General features: G+C 42.3%; 1 protein-coding gene across 1 annotated transcript in view; it reads right to left on the reverse strand.

The window, feature by feature from the left end:
* Positions 1 to 2,833: 2,833 nt before the first annotated feature.
* The window catches only part of igsf9ba (immunoglobulin superfamily, member 9Ba), a gene marked incomplete at both ends in the record, with an annotated part of 60,655 nt that continues 41,920 nt past the window's right edge, over positions 2,834 to 21,568 (reverse strand). Inside the window, 15 exons of the mRNA XM_080054099.1 lie at positions 2,834 to 3,042; positions 3,148 to 3,278; positions 6,863 to 8,479; positions 9,180 to 9,266; positions 10,145 to 10,190; positions 10,373 to 10,534; positions 10,647 to 10,731; positions 10,993 to 11,219; positions 14,270 to 14,445; positions 15,422 to 15,545; positions 16,875 to 17,025; positions 17,161 to 17,280; positions 17,366 to 17,506; positions 19,421 to 19,563; positions 20,526 to 20,671. Of these exons, the coding sequence (XP_079910225.1) occupies positions 2,834 to 3,042; positions 3,148 to 3,278; positions 6,863 to 8,479; positions 9,180 to 9,266; positions 10,145 to 10,190; positions 10,373 to 10,534; positions 10,647 to 10,731; positions 10,993 to 11,219; positions 14,270 to 14,445; positions 15,422 to 15,545; positions 16,875 to 17,025; positions 17,161 to 17,280; positions 17,366 to 17,506; positions 19,421 to 19,563; positions 20,526 to 20,671 (3,565 nt within the window). The remainder of the gene's footprint in view (positions 3,043 to 3,147; positions 3,279 to 6,862; positions 8,480 to 9,179; positions 9,267 to 10,144; positions 10,191 to 10,372; positions 10,535 to 10,646; positions 10,732 to 10,992; positions 11,220 to 14,269; positions 14,446 to 15,421; positions 15,546 to 16,874; positions 17,026 to 17,160; positions 17,281 to 17,365; positions 17,507 to 19,420; positions 19,564 to 20,525; positions 20,672 to 21,568) is intronic.

Here is a 21,568-nt window from a genome sequence, read left to right on the forward strand (position 1 = left end):
ACACACTATAGAAAAAACAGGTCATATGGAGTCCATTTTGATGTCACAAGTCTCGATTATCTGAGGTTACACTACTATTTTTCCCAGTATTGTCTATCACTGTCATCACACCATGATAGTGTTTATGATGAGGACCCTATAGTGTCGACCGGAGCTACTTCAGTCGCTCCAACACACAGGGCCACAAGAGTTGCTTGTGGAAACTAGAAAAACTAAACAACGAAAAAAAATCTTTAGACCTCTATTTTCTACAGCACAACAAAGTTAAACATAGCACCAAGTCGTTATGTTCAAAGCAACTATGCCCTAACACACTCGTCTTTATCAAACTAATGTAAACACAATTTCCTCCACAGCACGTATCGTAGGCCTACATGACTAGAGCATGTCCAAACTCTTAGGAAAAAAAGGTTTGCTTCAGTGTATTTGCTTTGGACACCTGAAGGCGAAACGATCTGGAGTGAATCTACACGTGTGCTCATGAACGGGCAAAATACAGTATTACTTTGTTCCAGAAATATTATAGAGGGCGACACACTTCTGCTTCTAAAGCTTGTTCCAACGGGCATTCACGTACTATACATCAGAGAAAATACTACTTAACTTGTGCAGCCAGCGGGCTATGGCAATAATACATTGTACGGGTACTAACATTAAGGTTTCTTTTTCTTCTTTTCAGGTAAAATAATGTCTGCTAAAATATGACAAACGAGGCACCTTAAAATGTTTTAGAAACATTATCCACTTAAAGCCGTACTGTAAGCAAATACTTTGATATATAATCTAATTTATTTTTCCTTGGGAACTCATCCCGTCTTTTTCATACATCCTTCTTACAAGAACGTCTTCCTGTAAAACATGGTTTTGATTTATCTTTACAAATACAATACATACCATGTACAGTACATAACAAATATAGATTTTTTCCCCCCACTTGTATCTTACACGAAAAATCAATTTGTTAAAGTAGAATATGCACTTTTACGCTTTCAGGCAATCAACATTTTCTCCCGTCTTAAAAAAGTTTGTGATTTCGTCACGCAGACATGTCGATTCATTCATGTGGATATTTGCCAGAAAACATTTTTGATTTGTTTGTAGCAGAGGGGGTCAAACTTGTCTTTGAGTGATTGAGCGTAGCGTTGGCAATAAAAGGAAAGCAGTTGTTTTTTAACAAAAGGGAGCTTGGCTCAGGACCTTTGTTGAAGGGCCCCATTTGTTATTACCGCAGACAGGAATATAGGGAAACAATTTGGACTTCATGTGCACACTGCCAACATCGTCACGGGTCATTCAATGTACTGTGACATCGGGACATTCATTTCCTGTACAGCAAAAACATACATTCATAATCGGTTAGTGTCGAAAAATGAACAGACAGACAGAGAAGTAGCTAGCAAGTAATATACAGTTTGTTAAAGATCAACAGTCATGGTGGCCATTGTTTGACTATTCCCCATTGCTTGTTAACAGCTTTATGAAGCAATCACATTCTCCTCCAACAGCTGCTGTCAAACATTAACATCCTTACTGTACTGTTTTCAAAATGCATGTACAGTGCCTCTGTTACTATTGATTTATTTGCCTTTTTGTTTCGTTTTTGAAATCTAAACATCTATGGGTATTCTGGTTATGTCCTATTACTTGGATATACACAGTTGAAGCAGGTACCCATTTAAAATATAAATGTAGAAAAAAAAAACAAGAAAAAAAAACAAGAGTAATGCATCATCGGTAGCATTTTCTCTCATGTGTCCTTGGCAGAGAAAAGTAAAAACACATAAAATATCGGAGTCCCTCACTGAAGAGACAAATATGAGAAAGGCGAAGGAAAAAGGCAGTTTATGTTAGAAAAAACTAGTGAAAAAAGGCCAAAAAAAAGGCACCTCAAGACGTGCCACATTTCACAAATGATTCCTTAATAATGAAATACATACAGTACACTTCACGATTCATCACCCTGTTCTTCTGAACCCTACCAAGTCCAACCTCTGCTGAGTGTCTGAGAAGTCCCAAATTATTTCGAGAGCTCTGATCTGTGTCTGAATACAGTGCTGTAATGAGGAGCAGTAAACACACTGAGCCATCGAGCACTACGATTAAGACTCTAATGGGCGGCATTGGTTCCAAAATGAAAAATAAACACAATATGCCAGCTATTACCATTAATAAAAAGCTTTCTAAATTAGACAAAGTCAGGCCATATTATCCGTCTGAATGAGTGTGGTGTGATATAAACCGTTTTATCCATACGTTTCATATGTATAAAAGGTCACGTACGTACAGTATACCACAAGAATTACAGCAACTCTGCGTTTACTCTGAGGTATGTTTTTGTGGTAAGAACCCTGTGTTTTAATACTGACACTATTTGTATTGTAGGAAAGGTAGACTTGTGTCCTTGTTCGAGGACGCACCAGGCTTCACAGTACACTGCATCACTGAAAAACCTAAAGATATGGACCCCTCTATGACCAGTGAGTGAAAAATCTTTTAACGTGTTGTGACATACTCCACCAACACATTTTTATTACTGTAGGAGGAAGCTTAATTCCCTTGTTTTACTATGTATGTACATTATATATGTTTCAGAGCGTTTTCAAGTGAAATTCCTCAGCGACTCTGAAAAAAGTCATTGTTCTTGTCTTCAAATAACATTTCCAACTCCCCCACTCTCCGGGGTTATTTAGCTGGATATTTCCTGCTCCCCATGAAGACATTATAAAGTAATGAATTAGCTTGATACAGAGATCAGGGTGAAGTAGGGAGGGCTGAGGCGTGTCAGGGGGATGTTTTTTTCAGTTTAGTCGAGTTGGCTTTGAGGGCACACGGGTCAGTGTAGAGTGCCATAATTTGGGGCCTCGGAGTCTGCACTGGCCAGGATGCCTGTCTGGTCCTCCTCAGACTGCCTGCGCTGCAGAAGGGAGGTCAAATAGAGATAGGGGTTCTTCTTGTTTTGCCTTTTCCTCTTTCTTTGGCGGCTGAGATCCTCTCCCTCTTGGAGTGTCTGAGATTGCTGCTGGGTCTGAGAGGGACACACACCTGCAAAAAGAGAGGGGGGGGGAGCAAAGGAATAACACACCACCCACCCACACTCATTTCAAGATTAATCTTTTGATCTCTTCCTCGCCTAACTGTCAGACGAACCTGTTCTCCTTCCGGAGGTTGTGTTGTTATTGTTGTTGGCGGCCACTCCCTTGGCTTTAGTAATACAGTGGTGTAGCAGTGCTGGTAAGCTCTCAGACCCGGCAGGATCACTAGACGCACCTAGAGGTTCCCTGGGAAGAGCATAGACAGCACAGCATACATTGTTGGGCGTTAATCCGACATGTCATGTTCGGTCCCGTCTCAGACGTGAAAAGACAGAACGGCACTATTTCCCATAGTTGCTACTAGCATATGATTTGATGAGCTCTTGTACTTTTACTGAGAGCTCTTTCACTAAGATGTTGATGAATTTCCACTTTCTATCTGCGTTGATGGATGGTAAAAGTTAGACACAAAGAAAAGAAAGAGGGAAAGAAAGAGAAAAAAGAATAGTTGACATGGATTTGGTGAATTTATTGGCTATTAAGTTTCTTCTCAAACAATCATTACATTAAAGACCCAGTCCAGAATTGATAGGAATGATGGAATTTACGATTTATTCTTAAAGCTTTTAGTGTTTGGAATACTAACATAATAATTAAAATGTTTAGCTCCTCATAATTGTTTCAGCCTCAGGGAAAGGTTTTGTCGTCATAGCAACTGTGCCTTAAATAAACTGTAACAATCACGTTTCAGGTTTAGACAATAATTGCAACTACTGTGCTCCCTCTGAGGGTTGGGTCTTTAAATAGCGACTGCTTCAGAAATGTGGGCAATATAGGTCTCGTTTCTGTATAAAACTCATGAAATGAAAATAATTTCTGGAACAGTGAAAATTGCCGTTCCTGTAACAATTAAATCTTGATGTAGATGTTAAAAAAAATGTATATCCATTATTTTCAGTAAACAGAAGATGTACAGTATGAACGTGTGTGGACAAACATGAAAAAAGTGTGTGCTGTTGTGTTTATCTTAAAGGGAAATACAACAGTTTTTTTTATCCCTTGAGAACTGTTTTCATTTCATGAGTGATACATGCTACAAGTTAAATGAAAAAAAATCAATGTTAAATCAGACAAAAAAAATCACATCAAATTAAGGCATCTTCACTGTCATAGTATGCAGTCTAGTAGTTTACCTCATACCGAATACTCTGGTTTTGTTGTCCATCTCTCATAGAAAGATGCTTCAAATAAATCCAAATAACTTCACAAACATTTAAATTCAGGTTCATGAGGCTCAGTGTCTTTGCCTTTCATAGAACTGAATACAAACAGCTTCCCAACTTGACTTAATGTATCAATTAAGTCAAGTTGTCGTGCCAAACATGTATTGTTTAAAAAAGGCATAGGGAACACAAAGCTTTAGAGATGCTGTCCATCACTTGTCACTGTGGAGAGAGAGATTGAGAGCCGTTAGCAGAGAGGGTGGGTGGGGAGACAAATCTGAGAAATTCAGAAAAACAGTCCTGCACAGATCCAGAACATTTCCATTATCACACATGTAACTGTGTGCAGAGGCCACAGTGTGTTAAATAGAAATATATTTCCATAGACATGAACACTGTACAGCACACTTTCATAAAACATGAACACTGCGTACAGAGGCTTCACCATGCTGACGGGAGGAGATGGCAGGAAGAGGAAATGGCCGTTAAAGAACAAGTCACATGACAGGAAGAGGAAATGGCCATTAAAAACAGTCACATGACAGAAAAACGAAAGCACTTAGGACAACAAATGTGACAAAGAATTTAGTTTGAGAATTGTTGTTATTGTTGTTTGGTCGTAGAGAGAAGTTTAGAGAATGCATGCATGGCATTTTGCACATGGAACAAAACTTTAAAGGGGAATACTCCAGTCTATCATTCATGTGCGTCCTCTATTGATTCAAGGCTTTTTTTGTTTTTGTTTTTGGTGCAGGGAAACATTTCTGTATTCAAAGAATCAAAAGACGAAAAAAAAGGCTTCTCCACAGTCCAAAAACCTCTCCTCCTGCTTGCACGCAAGCCTAATTACCGCAGCCTTACGCCACAGCCGGCTTCTTTTTACTGCGCCTTGGAAGTGCATCGACAAATGTGTCCTGCAGTCATCATTACCATTAGTTGTACTTCACTTGAATCCAGCACGGAGGCACAACCCAAAGCGATTCCCCTTTAAAGGAGAGAGTGATTAGAGCCCTCCCCCTGCTGACCCCTCCCCTCTCAGACATGGGTCCGACCCTTACCTATTGCGGCGTAGGGGACCGGGTCACAACGCTGCCCAGATAGCTGAGATCAATCAAAAACAAATCACGTAAGACCCTTATCCCTCTATAAAAGCAGCAGCCCTATAAGCTACCTTCCCTTAAAGGGCCAGTGACAGAGCAGGAGCAAGTCTCTGCTTCATGGCTTTAGCTATTGTATGATGGTAGTCTCTATAGGGTTATGATGAGGTGGGTGTGAGGGGGCGCAGGAATGTATGCAGTAAAGAACGACTATGGGCCATAAAAGTAAAGGAGTCTCGGCTATGTTTTTATTTAGGTGTAAAAGCATCAAGCTTCCTGAGTTAGGTCTGACAATGAGTCGGGCACTGACCTATCAGATTGTTGGAGTTCATAAGGGGAACTAAGGGGTGCATATATGCAAGCTTTAATAATAATATTCCTTCTTGAACTGCCTTGAGCTCAGACGTCTTATCCTTTTACAATAGGTACTAATCTTTAATAAGCCATCCTTTATTAATGGTCAATAAACCACTAACTATTGCTTTATAATACTGTTATAAGCCACGATAACGACTTTTGGGTTGCCAGGTTGTGGCAGCTTTTATCCTCATCCAGTACTAGGATACTTTTGATTTGTCTTTCTAGCTGTCACAGCAGTCATATTATAGTAGAAACCCTCTATTAATGCCTTATTAATCTTTATGAATCCTGTACAGATTTTTTTTCGCTTATTAGAAACTGAGAAACTTTTGACCCTTTATTATTAATTTGTTAACATTTATAACTGCAAACCTGAAAGTGTGTTACCCCTTGTTAATGACTGCATTACTAACTTTATTATAGAAACCGTTCATAACCTGGCAACACAAAAGTTGATTCATTGATTGATTAGAGTTATTGTACAAAAAATAAGTTAACAAGTTATTAACCAAAAATAAAGCTTTATGTAACCAAGGTAGTACATGGTTCTTGTATGTGATAAAAAGTATGTTATTGTACAAATATACAGTTAAGTGTTAAAGTTGTTCCTGAAAACTAACTTTCAATAATTGATCTGATCAAATTGAATTTATATCCTGCAGTAAAACAAATTTCAGTTAAATGTTCAAAGTGGGAGACAGAAAACAAATGGCAGTTTTGAAAAACAGTAAACTTTCTGTATATTTAAAGGGTTTCTTAATACTGTAGTGTGTTTGATCTCTATGTGCCCGTAGTTGTTATTCTTTAAAGTTTACTTCAATTTATTTTATGATCAATATTTGATTAGATTAAATACAAGCTATCAAATAATAAAGACGATAAGACATTATCCTAAAATCAAATTGAGCATTACATGCCATCAATTTTGATAAACTAATACAATGTGTGCTAAATGCAATTACATGCCCTCTGCATATTAAAGTACAATATGCATCTGAAATGTGCCTATACAGTAAATGGAGACATCAAAGTAAAAACTGTGGGCAAATAAATACTGACGAAATTTTGTAATAAGAGAGCAGACGAGGAGACGGGTCTCCCCTTTTTAAAATAAACGTGTGACTATTCTCTACTGGAATGGATCACCTACCCTGAGGCTGATATCTGGAGCTGAGAGGGCTCTGAGGGTAGCATCTCCTCCTCTGTCCTTCTCTGGGATGGCCTCTGCCCGAACACATCCCTGCACTCCAGAGGGGGAGAGGGGGACTGGGAGGGGTAACTGGCTGCAGTGGAGGCATAGGACATGTGGGCGCGGTAACTGGGGCTGTGTTGCCTGGTGCCCTGACTCTGAGTGGGGGAGGTGGAGAGGGAGGACCTCCGGGAGAAAGTGACCGTGGCCGAGGGCTGCAGGGTGAGCTCCGGCATCTCCAGAGACCGAGAGGTGCGGAGGATGCTGGGGCGTGGAGGGGGCCGCACCAGGATATCTGGGGAGCCCGGCTGGGTGCTAAGGGGGCTTTGGGAGAGCGGGGAGAGGCGCGAGGGCTGCAGTACTAACGGGGGGAAGCTGGGGTCTGCCCGGCGCCCCGCCCTCGGGCTGAGCCAGGACTGAGGGCTACTACTGGGCGCTGTGCTTGGGCTCCCTGTACGGACTGCCGGGTCAGGGTAAGGCAACACTGGTACGCCCACGCCGTGGGCCGTGTGTCTGAGCTGGCCGAGACTCTGGGCCTGTTGCATAGCTAAACGCCTAACCGGAGGCCTGTCTCTGCCTGGGGGAGCCACCGGGACCTCCAGCTGCAGGAGGCCAGGGCTGGACGGGTCCTGTAGGTGAGGGAAGTGCAGGCGACCCGGGGGGAGAGAGTGAGGGGGGTATGGGGGTGGGTCGGGGAGGTCCTGGTGATGTAAGGGATGGTGAGGTGGGTATATGAAGCGCGGGCCCTCTAGACCCAGGAAGGGTAACTCATGAGGCTGCCAGCTTTCGGGCGAGAGAGGAGGAGGGCTGTGTGTGTGAGACAGAGAATGGCCAGAGGCGGTGTACTGATGATGATGGTCCATCTCTCCGCTCTCCTCGGGGATGGAGGGGTAACCGAAGGGCCCCTCGGCGGTGCCTGGGGGGGAGGACAGAGCGGAGCTACGCGGGCTAATGTCAGGCATGTAGAATGGCGGTGGGATCCCTGATTCGCCGCGGCTGCCTAGATACCCATAGAACGGGCCCTGGGGAAAGCCCCTGTAGCGGGAGGCGGGGGCCTGCCCTGAGGCGTGAAGTGCACTGCCCTCTGCAAAGCTCATACCTTCCATGGCCCTGTGTAGGCGGGGGCTGTAGTTGGGGGGCTGCGTTGAGTCCAGGCTGGAGGACGTTGGGGAGAGCTGGGGCCGCAGCGTGGGCATGATAGGCGGCAGAGGACCGGGGTCAAAATCATTCTCCTCATCCGACTGCCGGAACTCTGGGTACATGTCAGACTCCTCTGCGAAGGGGAAGCCCTGGATGCGGCGGGGCGGTGGGCTGCACTCCATGCTGAAGCGGCCGTCAGGGCCACGGCTTATCAGCTCTATAGGCGTGGTGACCTCTGCCTCATGCTTGGACACACTGTATTTCTTGCTGGCTATGGCACGCTTGGTTTTCTTGTAGAAGGAGAGCTCTTTGTCTCTCTCTCTCTGAGGGCTGGGCAGCTTCCTGACGTACAGGCCCGGACCGTGGGAGCCCTCGGAAGAATAAGAGCGGGGTCGAGATGGAGGGGAGCTCTCTGGACTTATCTTCCCTGATGATAGCCTGATAAAGAGTGCAGACACAAGGCACTGGCTTAGTTAAACACATACCAGATCAAATGCAAAGAGGTAGTGTGTGAAGTATTTGAAACAAAAGAAAAATGTATGATGTTATAAATGAATAGGCATGAATGCAGTTTCACTCTTAAACAGATGATACAATACAAAGCCAAAGCACTGTTTCAAGGCAGCCACGATGAACTGTGTCATGATAATGGATGGTTTGTGGGCGGAGAGTCCTGAACCAAGCCAGAATGACGGGATGAGCGGAGAAGCAAACGACGCAACCATGACAACTGTTTCCCAGATCTATTGAATCTACATCTTCTTGAGCGGACATGAGACTGATTTCCATACGCTGCACCACATGGTGATGTGAGGGGAAAAGCAGATGACATCTAACCAGGCCTCATTTTGCCCACACCAGGAGCAGCATAGTAGTCCACACTTACTGGGTCACTGAACTCATCGGAGTAGACATACATTATAAAGAGTGCATATACACAGTACCGAACTGTACATGCAGCTGAGTTCTAATCCCTTGTATGGTGCGTGGAAGTCTGTGCATGCAAATAGGCCAGCAGGTAGGCTTCACTACAACAAATAGTCATTGTCAGTTGATCATTTCTATGCAATGCAGTAACCATGCAGCCAAGCCAGTGCAGTGCAGCACACTCTGTATTACGGTGCAGGCAGGCACTCACAGGGGGCTGGCAGGCGGGGGCAAGTAACTGCTCCTGGCAGGCTCGTCCCAGCAGGGCTCTACCCCCGGCAAGGGGGTGAGAGGAGGTCTGCGGTGGGAGACAAACGACATGGGCCTGGTTCACTTTTGACTACGCCACTTGCAAGAATGACTAAGTGTGAACTCCCTGATCTGTCTGGACCATTTCCATAAAAAAACTAACTAAACAAAGGGATCTGGTCCTGACAATTTAAGTCTCAGGCAAACAAGACATTTATTCTGGAATGGCTTTCACATTAGATTATTGTCACAAATGAGCTTCTTTTGGGATTGAAATGCAATCATACATGTACACAAGATTTACAGACAAACAAGACAAATACACACAGGTGGTGGTTACTGTAACATTAAATGTGCAGCCTAACCAAAAAACAGCATTATTGAACACTCAGAATCATGCAGAAAGCAGACAGCGCTTGAGGTTAAAGAATACAGATGGATCAAAAATCAATACACGTACTGCAGCCTGGGCACTCTGGGTAATGTGCTTAAAATGCTGACTTGGCTGCTTTGAACTTTCCTTAATCTGCTCATGATCCGCTAGGGGCTGCTACTGTACATGCTCTTCAACATCCTACAGGTAGCTTCAATATAAAAAATGTTTTTCATCATCCACCTGAGCTACTTCTGTGTGCTTATTTATTTTGAATGTTTTAAGTTAACTATATTCAAAATCTCGTTCCAGAAAGCAACCTGTGTGAATTATTTCATTTTAACAAGGCTCTAAAAATCTTGAGTATTTCCACTTGCTATGAAATAATCTGAACTGATAGGTGTGTAGGTTTGGGTTTTGCTGTTATTCATTGTTAAAAAGTATGCCTTGTCACAGCATAGCAGGAGAAGTCTTGTAAAACGGCGCTTTAGAAGATGCACAGTAGCAGCCACCTCCGGCGGACTTGCTGGGGATGTGGCGTTGGATTTACTTACGGTGACTCAATGCTTTTCCTGAAGTGTGTCACCGACAAGGGAGGATCTGAGAGAGCAATAAATATGTCATTTTTAGCACTCGTTTTGCAAGTCCTTGTAGTCATTTAAATGACTTTCTAACAAGAAATATTAAACTTCAAATCCCAAAGCCCATTCCATAATCCATCCAAAGGTCAGACAAGCATTATATTTTGTAACATGTGAATTAAGTCGGGGAGGGAGACCAACCTGGTTTACGCTTGAGTTTGCGCCGGTGTTGCTTGTTGACGAAGCAAGCTGCTAGAGTGCTGAACAGTACTGCCGCCGCCAGAAAACAGATAGTTGCCACGACACCCGCCACCACAGGCCGCGCCAGACCCTCATCCGGCAACTCCGCAGGGGGGAAGGGATCTGACAGGACAGTAACAAAACACAAAAAACTCACAAGTCTTTCCTTACGGAGTCTTGAACTTTTCTGCATGTATGTTTTTGTTATGTTTCTTTGCAAAAATTATAAACTGACCCGTGCTGGACACTCCCACTACGTTGCTGCTCTCACTGATCAGATCATCCATGACGGCCATCACTCGAAACTCATACCACGACTCCTGCCAGAGAGATGCACCAAATGTCTTTTGATTTATAGCTTACTAGATAGTAGTCTACAGCTGAAGGGTTGTTTAAATGCAAAATGGAATGCAAAACAAGAAAAGGCTGGGAAGAAGAAATGCATGTTTTGATGATAACAGCCTTTTACAGTTATGTCAGTCCTCTTAAAACACATGACAAACTAGTTTACAGTTCTACCATCTGCCACAGCATTGTTTCGTTAGTGATATGTGTAGCCTATGTGTGTGTGTGTGACAGACCTGGACGAGGTCTCTAGCTATGAGCTCAGTCTCGGTGGACGGGATCAAGTCATCCAGAACCTCCCACTTCTCCCCGAGGCGGAACTCCATGATGTATCGGTCGACCGGTGAAGAGTGGTTGGATGGAGGGAGCCACGTGAGGAGGACACCGTGCTGCGTGCGGTTGGCTGTGAGGCACCGTGGTGGAGTAAGAAGCACCAGTGGTTCAGGGGTACCCAGGGGAGAGCCTGTGGACACACACATATGATGCACATGAATCGGTAGCATAGAGGAAAGTAATTCATACAGCCAAAAGAAAAACAGAAGTCAGAATGATCCTCCAAAATAAAAAAATACTGATGAAAAAATCATGTGTAATCTTCAGCACTGATCACCATCCTAGTTCAGCGTCTTAGCGTGCTAACATTTGTCATTAAGCATTTAACACAAAGAACAGCTGAGGATGGAAATGGCATTGGTTTTGCAGGTTTTTGGTCTTGTAATGTAAACATTCACCAGAAGATTAGAATTCAACATACAGGGGAAATTAATGTTTCAGTGTATGAGCATAATTTCACGGAAATCTATCCGATAGCTGTCCAGACATTCCACTTAAAACCACAAATTTCAGCCTCAGCTACAGAGGAAATGTCAATAGGTCACCAAGGTCAGTAGGATTCCTCCTCTTGGGGCTGAACAAATTTGTATTGCAATCCCTGCAGCAGTTGACTATACTGACTACTGTATATATAGTTTGTATAAAAAGGGCTGAGTATGACCCAAAATGATTAAGTTGCTCTCTTGTACCCTATAAACCGTGCACGCAGTCAGTCATCTTGAGATACGCCTTGAGAGAGTGGAGTGGTTTAACTGCATGAATGTGCAACCTCACAAGTGCTCCACCTGACCTCAGACTGCATAGTGTCTAAAGTGTCTCCCTCCAACGATCCCCCAGGCTTAACCAAGGCTAACGTTGCTTACTGTGTGGTGACCTTGTTACTATTTTCTTTTATAAAAACAAGCTTTGAGATGTGGCACAGGCTTCCTTATTACCTTAAAAAAGGATTAAAATACACTGATTAAAATGGATGGACGACTTAAAGTCAAGCACATAGAAATACACTCGACAGTTGTACAAGGTTACTCACATATTGATTTTCTGTTGAATCTAACATGTATGTACATCATTTAAAAGGCAAGCAAATACTATAAGAACAGAAGAAAGCTGTGCATGTACAGGAAATACACCACAATATTAACCGAACCCTTTAGTTGCCCACTGTCATTCATGTAAAGTGGCTGCTATCTGGGTGTGTGAACTAGGTCAGACATTTGCCAGCCTCAATTAGGCTTTTGAAAGAAGGTTGGATTTTCAGCACTTTGTTGGCAACAAGTTCACACTGTGGAAAACAAAGAAAGCTATACTGTCATCAAGTCTTTGAGATTACATTCTTTTGTAACTTAGTTCTTCACAGCTGAGGGTTTGATGGGAAAATAGGTGTTTTAATGTATCGATTTTCATATTTAAGTACATTTGGCCTGACTGTTTTTTACTAAATGCCAGATTTACACACACACACACACACACACACACACACACACACACACACACACACACACACACACACACACACACACACACACACACACACACACACACACACACACACACACACACACACACACACACACACACACACACACACACACACACACACACACACACACACACACACACACAGGACTTTGGGCGTGCATTGATCTATTCATGCCTTTTATCTGACACTTGTCCTTTCCACTGTCTGGTGGAAAATCTATCCATCCACTTTCTTTTTTGCTGAGACATTGATTTGAAAGACCATACACTGTTAATCCAGTTTCTGCTCAGGTGGTAGCGGTGGCAGGCAGCATACAAATATTGAATTGGCAGCATGCATGATTTGGATTGTAACACACAAGAATATAAAATATCTAAATCTGCTTATGTTACATCAAAAAACACATCAGAAAATGTTTTTTCTTAACAGCAGTTACATTCAGTTCTCTGACTAATTACTCACTACTAAATCTTTCTCAAGTCAAACATGTTGATTTGTCAAACATGGGTGGAACTACAAACATTATAATGACTTCGGTATTGTGCATGCAGGCTTGTTGGCACACCTACTGTAAATGGGACAGTGCCATCAATTAAGCCATGAGTTATGCTTTTTTTCCTGCTATGACAACTCAAAATATTTGCAGTGAGGATTAAAGTGTTCATCAGCTGGTCCCATCTTTGCGCATGTGCTGAGTGCACTGTCATATCAGCACATTGCTCGCTTTGTCCACACGTCTTTCTTATGAACCCTATAGATCTCAGGCTCATGCATTGAATGGCAGTAAAATCTTGTTTGCTTAGTCATACAGTGGCATCATTACAGCCAACACATCATCACAATGATGTGTTGGCTTTGACGTTTAATATAGAGCACAAATAGACTTAACAATGAGGCATTAAGTGAAAAATAATGTTTTGTTCATTTCAAGGGCTTAGTTTTTTTTTTCTTTGTGTTCTTATAATTTAATCTGTATAATGTGTATTCAAAATAAAACATTTAATTAGTATTAAAATATATTATTATTATTATTATTATTATTATTATTATTATTATTATTATTATTATTATTATTATTATTATCATAATGATGGTAGCATTTTTTTAAAATGCATGTGTTGTTAATGCACTAATCTTATTGAAGTGCCTTTGAAACAAATGATTAATACCCTTGTTTTTAAAGCTTTAAAAATAAGTTTAGTACTTTATGCTGCCTTAGTTTTGATTGATGCTTCATTAAGCGTCTTTTAGGATAATTGTTCCTACTGTATACCTTACTAAAATGAAGTCTGAAGGTGTTTTGTTATCTGACAAACATGATGGACATTTGCTTTAGCCTAAAAGCATATCTGCAGGTTTTCCCTTTTGGCTACATCTGGTGCCAACAACCTTCCCCATCAAAGCAGGGCAGACTGACTACATGTGGCCAGAGAGGCAAACCTCAGGGCAACAAGGAGAAGAAATCTAGATTTTTGTTCATGGATGATATGCTAATGATGTTAGAAAGGATTTTTAGTCAAACAATCAACCTAAAACAATAAAAGTGCAGTAGACATTAATTTAAACAACACTAGAGGGCAGTATGTTCCAAACTGTGTCTGACGATATGATTCAAATCAATAATAGTGTCTCAGCGCAGCTCAGTGAGTTGATTCTGAAGTCAAGACATGGATGGAAAAACCCTTTGATTAAGCACCCACCTGCAGTGTGTACTGTCACAACTTCACTGAATGGGCCGGTGCCCAGTTTGTTTTGTGCCAACACACTGAACTGGTACTCTGTCCCAGGCTCCAGCCCTGGCACCACTAACCAGGTCTGAGCACCAGAAACTGGCATCGAATGCCAGTCATGAGGACCAAAGTCTATTCTCTTTGACCTAAGAACAGAAATGAGACAAAATAACAAAATGAATAGGTTTGATTTAAGGCGAAAACTTTAACACTAAAATGTTCAGTCTTACATAAGCAAATCAGCACATAACTGTAAACAAATGTTATAACTATCCTTTAAAAGAATGGTGTCCAATGCCAAATTGCCATACGTGACTAATATGCCCACATTAATGTCCGAAAAACATATTTAATTTCAACATTTAAAATTAAATCTACCTGTTCCAATAACACAAGCCAGTTTCAGATTGAAAAGGGGACATTCCATGGTATTGGTGGTTTGCCATAAGTAACTGAGAAACCAATTCTTGAAGTTGGAGTGTTAAATGAAGCTTGAATTTTCACTCCAAACATTGACAACTTGTAATACATTCTTAGACGACTTGAATTATCCAACCGGAAAATAATACTTCAGCAACAAACTCTTAATCCTTAATTCACTGGACTGTCAAGTGTAATTTAAATCTGATGGTTGACATCAATATAATCATAACACATAATTAGGAAAGTAAACAAGCCTTGTTCTTTTGTGAATTTTACCTATTTAAGTCAATGTACTTTTGTTGTGTTTACATTCACTAGTCTAAAATGTGTCTCTACAATGCAAAATGTATTAAAACATAAAACGATCTCTTAGCAGGTAGTTACAGGCCTTTTACTCACAATCTTTTTGTATCCAACACCATTAAACGTTATTCCACATGAGTATCATGTTTCATGCTGCAAATACACTTTCCATATACACACCATGAATAATGCACATGCAAATCAAAAAACTACATTTTGTGAACTCCTGATTGAATTTCCTATGTTATCATCGTAAGTGAAGATGGCAGGAGCAAAAATAAAAACCTGGTCATAATATACATAATATACGTCAAACTGTAGAACGATAATCGCGAGGTAGAGTTTCCACATCTGCAGATTAGTGCCATCGATTAGGAGTTAAGTAAGAGCACTTACACGGGGCCATACCACACAGAGAACGTCTGTTCGAAGCCGCCATCATAACCTGGTTCCCAGGACACATTAGCAGAGGTTGTTGAGGGCAATACATGGATATTTCCAGGAGCGTGTGGGCTGGTGCCTGAGTGGTTCATAAAGACAGAGAGATACATTTAAAGAGCACAAGTGCTAATTTACTTATCAGACATGTAACTACTTACAATAATGGTTCAATGTTATTTGCAGTAACACAACTATATATTTTAAACATGCATACAGTGTTAACATTTTATTCACATATCTGATCATTTTAAGTCAAGACTGACTACTTCTGATTGAGTTCAAGTCAAAATAATGCACCAAAAAGGAAACGCTGCATCCTGAGCTTGCCATGTGATGACCAGCCTAAGGTCAAATTGAAGAGCAGCAATGCTGTCTACAGCTCAGCTCATCCCATCCACACAACAGGTGCACCTGGGCCAGAAGCCAGTTGCTTCTCAACAGGACCTGAGCGGGGTCTGAGGAGCACAGCTGTCCCCACTGCCCTGCCACACCTGTCACACAGAGGCAGGCTGAGTGCTGCGAGCTAAGGGACAAGATGCACCTAGGCACCAGGGCAATGGGCCACTGGGGCAGACCCTCACATTTCAAATAAAAAAACAGGAATACTCTAGGTAGAGTATTGCAAATGTAATAATATTTCTGCAGGGGAGAGCATGTTGTGTACCATGATTGAAAAGAATGCTTGACAGCACCAAACATCTCCTGAAATCCAAGACTTGTGTGCCTCTTATTGCTAGTACATATTTATATGTTACATTATTTGATATTACAATCAAGAGTCAATTACGCTATCTTCAGTGAGAATGCTTTAAAACTTTGTGCAAGGCATTTATCCACATCTAAAATGGCTGCTGTTAATGTTTTAGCAAGCAAAGGGCATAACCAGTAATACATATAATCTCAAATTGGATCAGACAACACTGCTAAGCCAAGGCACCAGGGTTAGTTATTAAGATCTGAACCCTGCAATTTGCAATTTATGGGTACTAAAGGAAACGTTTCTACAGTGTTCAATTTGAGCGTGTGCAATGAAATCTGTGTGCGTTCAGACCTTAATAGCCTTGTTTAAACTTCATAACCCTACCTGCCTTTGTCGACACTTCAGTCGGTTTATCTACAAGAAAAAAAACGTCCATGATGACTCAACAGACAAAGGCTATAGTCACGGTGTTCTTGAAGAGGAGTGGACACCACACTGCGGTTACATATTCAGCCTTTAAATTAAGCCTTCGCAGATAGGATCTAATGAAATTTGAATGATGTCTAAGGGGAAATTGGGTAGAGGCAAGGTGTTTGAGTGATGATGGTCTTCTTCCAGCAGCTCACTCACTCGAACCAAACAGCGAAGTGGGAACTCAAAATAACTATGAAACTATATGTTGAGGAAATAGAGTGTGTTTGTCTGTACCGATGACTAGGATACGCGTGCTGGCAGTGATGCTTGTGACCACGTTGGTGGCGACACACTCCCATTCTCCGTGGTCTTCCTTGCTGAGGGACTGAAACTGTAAGCTGCCGCTGGGTAGGATGTTGTGCTTACTCTTGCTTGGCTTCCCCACCTTCAATGGACAACAGTGTCGTGGTTAAAAAATGGCGAGCCAATAAATATTACAGCAACACTACACAATATAAAAAAGAATAGAAGATGATTTAGAAGCTATGTTTTGATGGTGTATGTGTCTGTCTTACAGCACCTTTCTCCAGGTGATGCTTGGTATGTCAGGGTCTCCAGAAGCAGCACAGGGGATAACTAGCTCTCTCCCAGCCTCTTGACGGTACTCCCCCCCAGGCCTCACATTAAAGTAAGGGGGATCCTGGAGAAATACACAAACGCCAGACCATCATGCTAAAACGTGTAGACATCGAATAGCAGACAGAAGTATAAAAGGGATGTTGTACCTTTAGCACCAACGTGGCAGGGGGGGACATGCCCATGGTACCCAGGGCGTTGTAAGGCACACAGGTGTAGGTGCCCAGGGAGTCTTCTGTGGCCTCAGCCACCCGGATACTTCCATCTGGCATCAGGCTCCAACCGGGGTACTACAAGACAAGATGGTATCTGTAATGCATGATTTTGGGGTTTCTGCACAATTGTATATGTAGTTTTAACAAAGAATCTTTTTTTTTAATCAATGAATATCTCCTCACAATGTTCTACCTCCTACCTCTTCACAATCTGCTAACAAAGGGAATGTAAACAAAGCACACACACAGTACGGACTGGTAGCAGGATGTGAGGAGATATTTACTGATTTTGTGTGACAGCAAAAGGACGGTATCATACAGTCATATGAAAAAGTTTGGGAACCCCTCTCAGCCGGCATTATAATTGACTCTGCTTTCACAAAAAAATATAAAAGTGGTATGTCTTTAATTTACCAGGAACAGCTAAGTACTGGGATGTTTTCCAAACAAAGATTTTTTGAAAAGCAGTATTTGGTTGTATGAAATAAAATAAAATGTGAAAAACTGGCTGTGCAAAAATGTGGGTACCCTTGTGGTTTTGTTGATTTTAATGCCTGTAACAGCATGTAAAACTGATGACTTTAAACACAAAGTTGGTTGGATTATGTTGTTAAGCCTTGAACCTCATAGAAATGTCTGTTTAATCATGAGAAAATGTATTTTAGGTGCCTAAATGCAAGTTGCACTTCTCTTTGACTCTCTGCTGAAGTGAGACAGAATGGGATCATCAAAACAGCTCCCAAAAGATCTGAAAAACAAAGATTGTTCATTGTCATGGTTTAGGGGAAGGCTACAAGAAGCTTTCCTAAAGGTTTCAATTGTCAATTTCGACTGTAGGGAACGTTGTCAGGAAATGGAAGGACACAGGCACAGTGGCAGTTAAACCCAGGCATGGCAGACCAAGAAAAAAACAGGAGCGGCATAGGTGGAGGATTGTGAGAATGGTTGCACACAACCCACAGATCACCTCCAAAGACCTGCAAGAACATCTGGCTGCAGATTGTGTATCTGTACATCGTTCAACAATTCAGCGCAATTTGCACCAAAACATCTGCTTTTTATAAAGACCAAATAACTTAATTTTTGTCTCATCAGTCCAAAGCATTTTCTTCCAATATGAATCTGGCTTGTCTAAATGAGCTTTTGCATACTCCATGCAACTGTATCTGTGGCGTGGGCGCAGAAAGGGCTTCCTTCTCATCACCTGGCCATACAGATGTTTTGGTGCAAATTGCACTGATTTGTTGAACCATGTACAGATACACAATCTGCAGCCAGATGTTCTTGCAGGTCTTTGGAGGTGATCTTTGGGTTGTGTGCAACCATTCTCACAATCCGCCGCATATGCCGCTCTTGTACTTTTCTTGGTCTGCTAGACCTGGGTTTAACTGCAACTGTGCCTGTGTCCTTCCATTCCCTGACAACGTTCCTTACAGTAGAAATTGACAATTGAAACCTTTGGGAAAGCTTCTTGTAGCCTTCCCCTAAACCATGATAATGAATAATCTTTGTTTTTAAGATCTTTTGGGAGCTGTTTTGATGATCCCATTCTGTCTCACTTCAGCAGAGAGTCAAAGAGAAGTGCAACTTGCATTTAGGCACCTAAAATACATTTTCTCATGATTAAACAGACATTTCTATGAGGTTCAAGGCTTAACAACATAATCCAACCAACTTTGTGTTTAAAGTCATCAGTTGTACATGCTGTTACAGGCATTACAATCAACAAAACCACAAGGGTACCCATATTTTTGCACAGCCAGTTTTTCACATTTTATTTGATTTCATACAACCAAATACTGCTTTTCAAAAAATCTTTGTTTGGAAAATATCCCAGTACTTAGCTGTTCCTGGTAAAAATTAAAGACATACCACTTTTATATTTTTTTTGTGAAAGCAGATTCAATTATAATGCCGGCTGAGAGGGGTTCCCAAACTTTTTCATATGATTGTATATGAAGGCTAAACAAAGTCATGAGGTCCACCAACCTTCTCCACTCTGAGGGGGTAGCCGTCTTTCTCCCACTTCACTGATGTCACAGGTGGGTTGGCGTCCACCGGGCAGCGGATGATGCCTGGCAGTTTCCGTGGGACATAGATGAGCGGAGGCATATTGATCACTCGGGCAGGGTCTGGATGTCAAGGAGAGATCACTTTTAGGGATGCTGGATGAAATTCAATATAATGGAGCATGTCTTTCACAGAAAATGTACATGTGGTGTATTAATTGAGGAAAAATACCGTGCCTGCATTTATCATGTCTCCCAAAATTCCCTTTTTTTGGTTCTACTTTTAGGACCAGAAGTAGTATATGTATATACTGATACTTATACCTCAAAACATTACATTACAGAAGTGATAGTGTTTTTACTACACCAGCACTTGCTGTCCTCAAGATCTTTGACAACATTTGTTCAGAAGCAAGTGAGATGGCAGGATGCCCCACAATGAGGTATTTTTGCTGATGGTCTGGTTTGCTGTTATAGGTCATTTATGAATATCAGAGGAAAATTGAGACGGTTTCATAAACATTTAAACGTTCCTCGTAGTCCCTTCACTGTGGCCTGCTCTATTTGAGGCCAGTGAATCCCCCTTCCTGTTTTCCATCTCATACTGTAGAGCAGCAATCAATGACCAGCCGCAACTCGGGGCCAAATAAGCTCAGCGCACAAGAGGCTGACGCTGGCACGTCTGCTCTGTCATCGGTCAGAGCTGATGAACAGAAAGGTCAGCGCTTTATTTAAGGGGGTTGGCGTACGAGCCTGTCTCCATCTTTGTGTGAAGGCATAAGGCTTGTAGTCAGAGCAGATAATAATTGTATCATTAAAAATCCACTCAAAACATGAAAGTGATCAACGTAGAAGGATCAGCCAAAAGGAACCGTGCCCCTTTTTTATCTGCCACGTCTGACCTGGAAATTCAAGAAGGTTACTTTGCATTACAGTGGGGGAAAAAAGCAGCGCTGCCAAATAATACAGCAGCCTCCAACACTAGTCTCCTCCATAGTGCTGCGGTTGTTTCTCTCCTCACACAGCTCGCTGTACCGTCTCCCTCGCCCCTCCCCCCACCACTTGGTTGCCACGGTAACACTCACACTGAACAGTCAGGTAGGCCGATGCCGAGGGCGAGATACCCAGGCTGTTGCTCGGGCTGCAGGTGTATTTCCCGGCGTCCTCCGGCTTGACCCGGAAGATGATGAGGGTGCCGTCGATAAGGATTCGCACTCGGAGCTTTAGGTCGCTGCAAGAAGACCCAGATGTGTTATTATCACACTGTGTTACTGAAACACACCAACAGGACAGGGCACTCATGTCATTACCCTTTTCTTTTTTCTCTTCTTACACATCATGACATCAAGGGGCCATAAGAGTGCAGCAGAGAGTCAAAGAACAGCCGGCTCTGAGAGGAATCCCAAGATCACAGACCAAAAGATTCAAATAAATCTGCCAATTGTTAATCAGTCTCCCAATGGTGCTGCCTTCATGTCCCCCCCCCCCTGACACTGTTTCAAACACAGTAAAATAGAGTTAGATATGTTTCTAGTAAGAAACTTAAAAACTCTCACACCATTGAAATATTATGCAACACTCAGACATATCCTGCTAATCAAAAGAGAAAGCCCCAGATTGACCCCACAAAGGCTGTTTTAAACTAGATTGGAGACTTCCTGAGACACTCGCTTTCACTGCCAGTCAAACTCCCATATCCTTATTCTACCCTCTCGCTTGTTCTGTCTGTCACTTGCTCACTGTGAAAGCCTCTCAGAGTCCAAAGACCTGCTCTGGGGAGCCCACAGAGGTCCTGGCTACGCTTCACATCATCGCTGCATGATGACACAAGGCCTGAGTCATGTGCTGTTGCCATCAGAGCGCACTAACTCGTTTGGCACTGGCCAGACGGACCCCCGTCAGGCCCACTCATACTGCCTCTAGGGCCGCAGTAGGACAGGGCACCGACACACACACACACACACACACACACACACACACACACACACTCACAGGCTAAAAATAAAAGGCACAGCAAAGGGCTCAAAGAGACACAATGTCAATCACATCACAAAGGCTTCGGGGTAAAAGCCTCCTGCCGCTTGTGTTTAGGTGATTCTAGATTCTGGATGACTGAGCCTCTAAGAAA

The sequence above is a fragment of the Ammodytes marinus genome (assembly GCF_949987685.1).
Source record: "Ammodytes marinus genome assembly, chromosome: 3".
Lineage (NCBI taxonomy): Eukaryota > Metazoa > Chordata > Actinopteri > Uranoscopiformes > Ammodytidae > Ammodytes > Ammodytes marinus.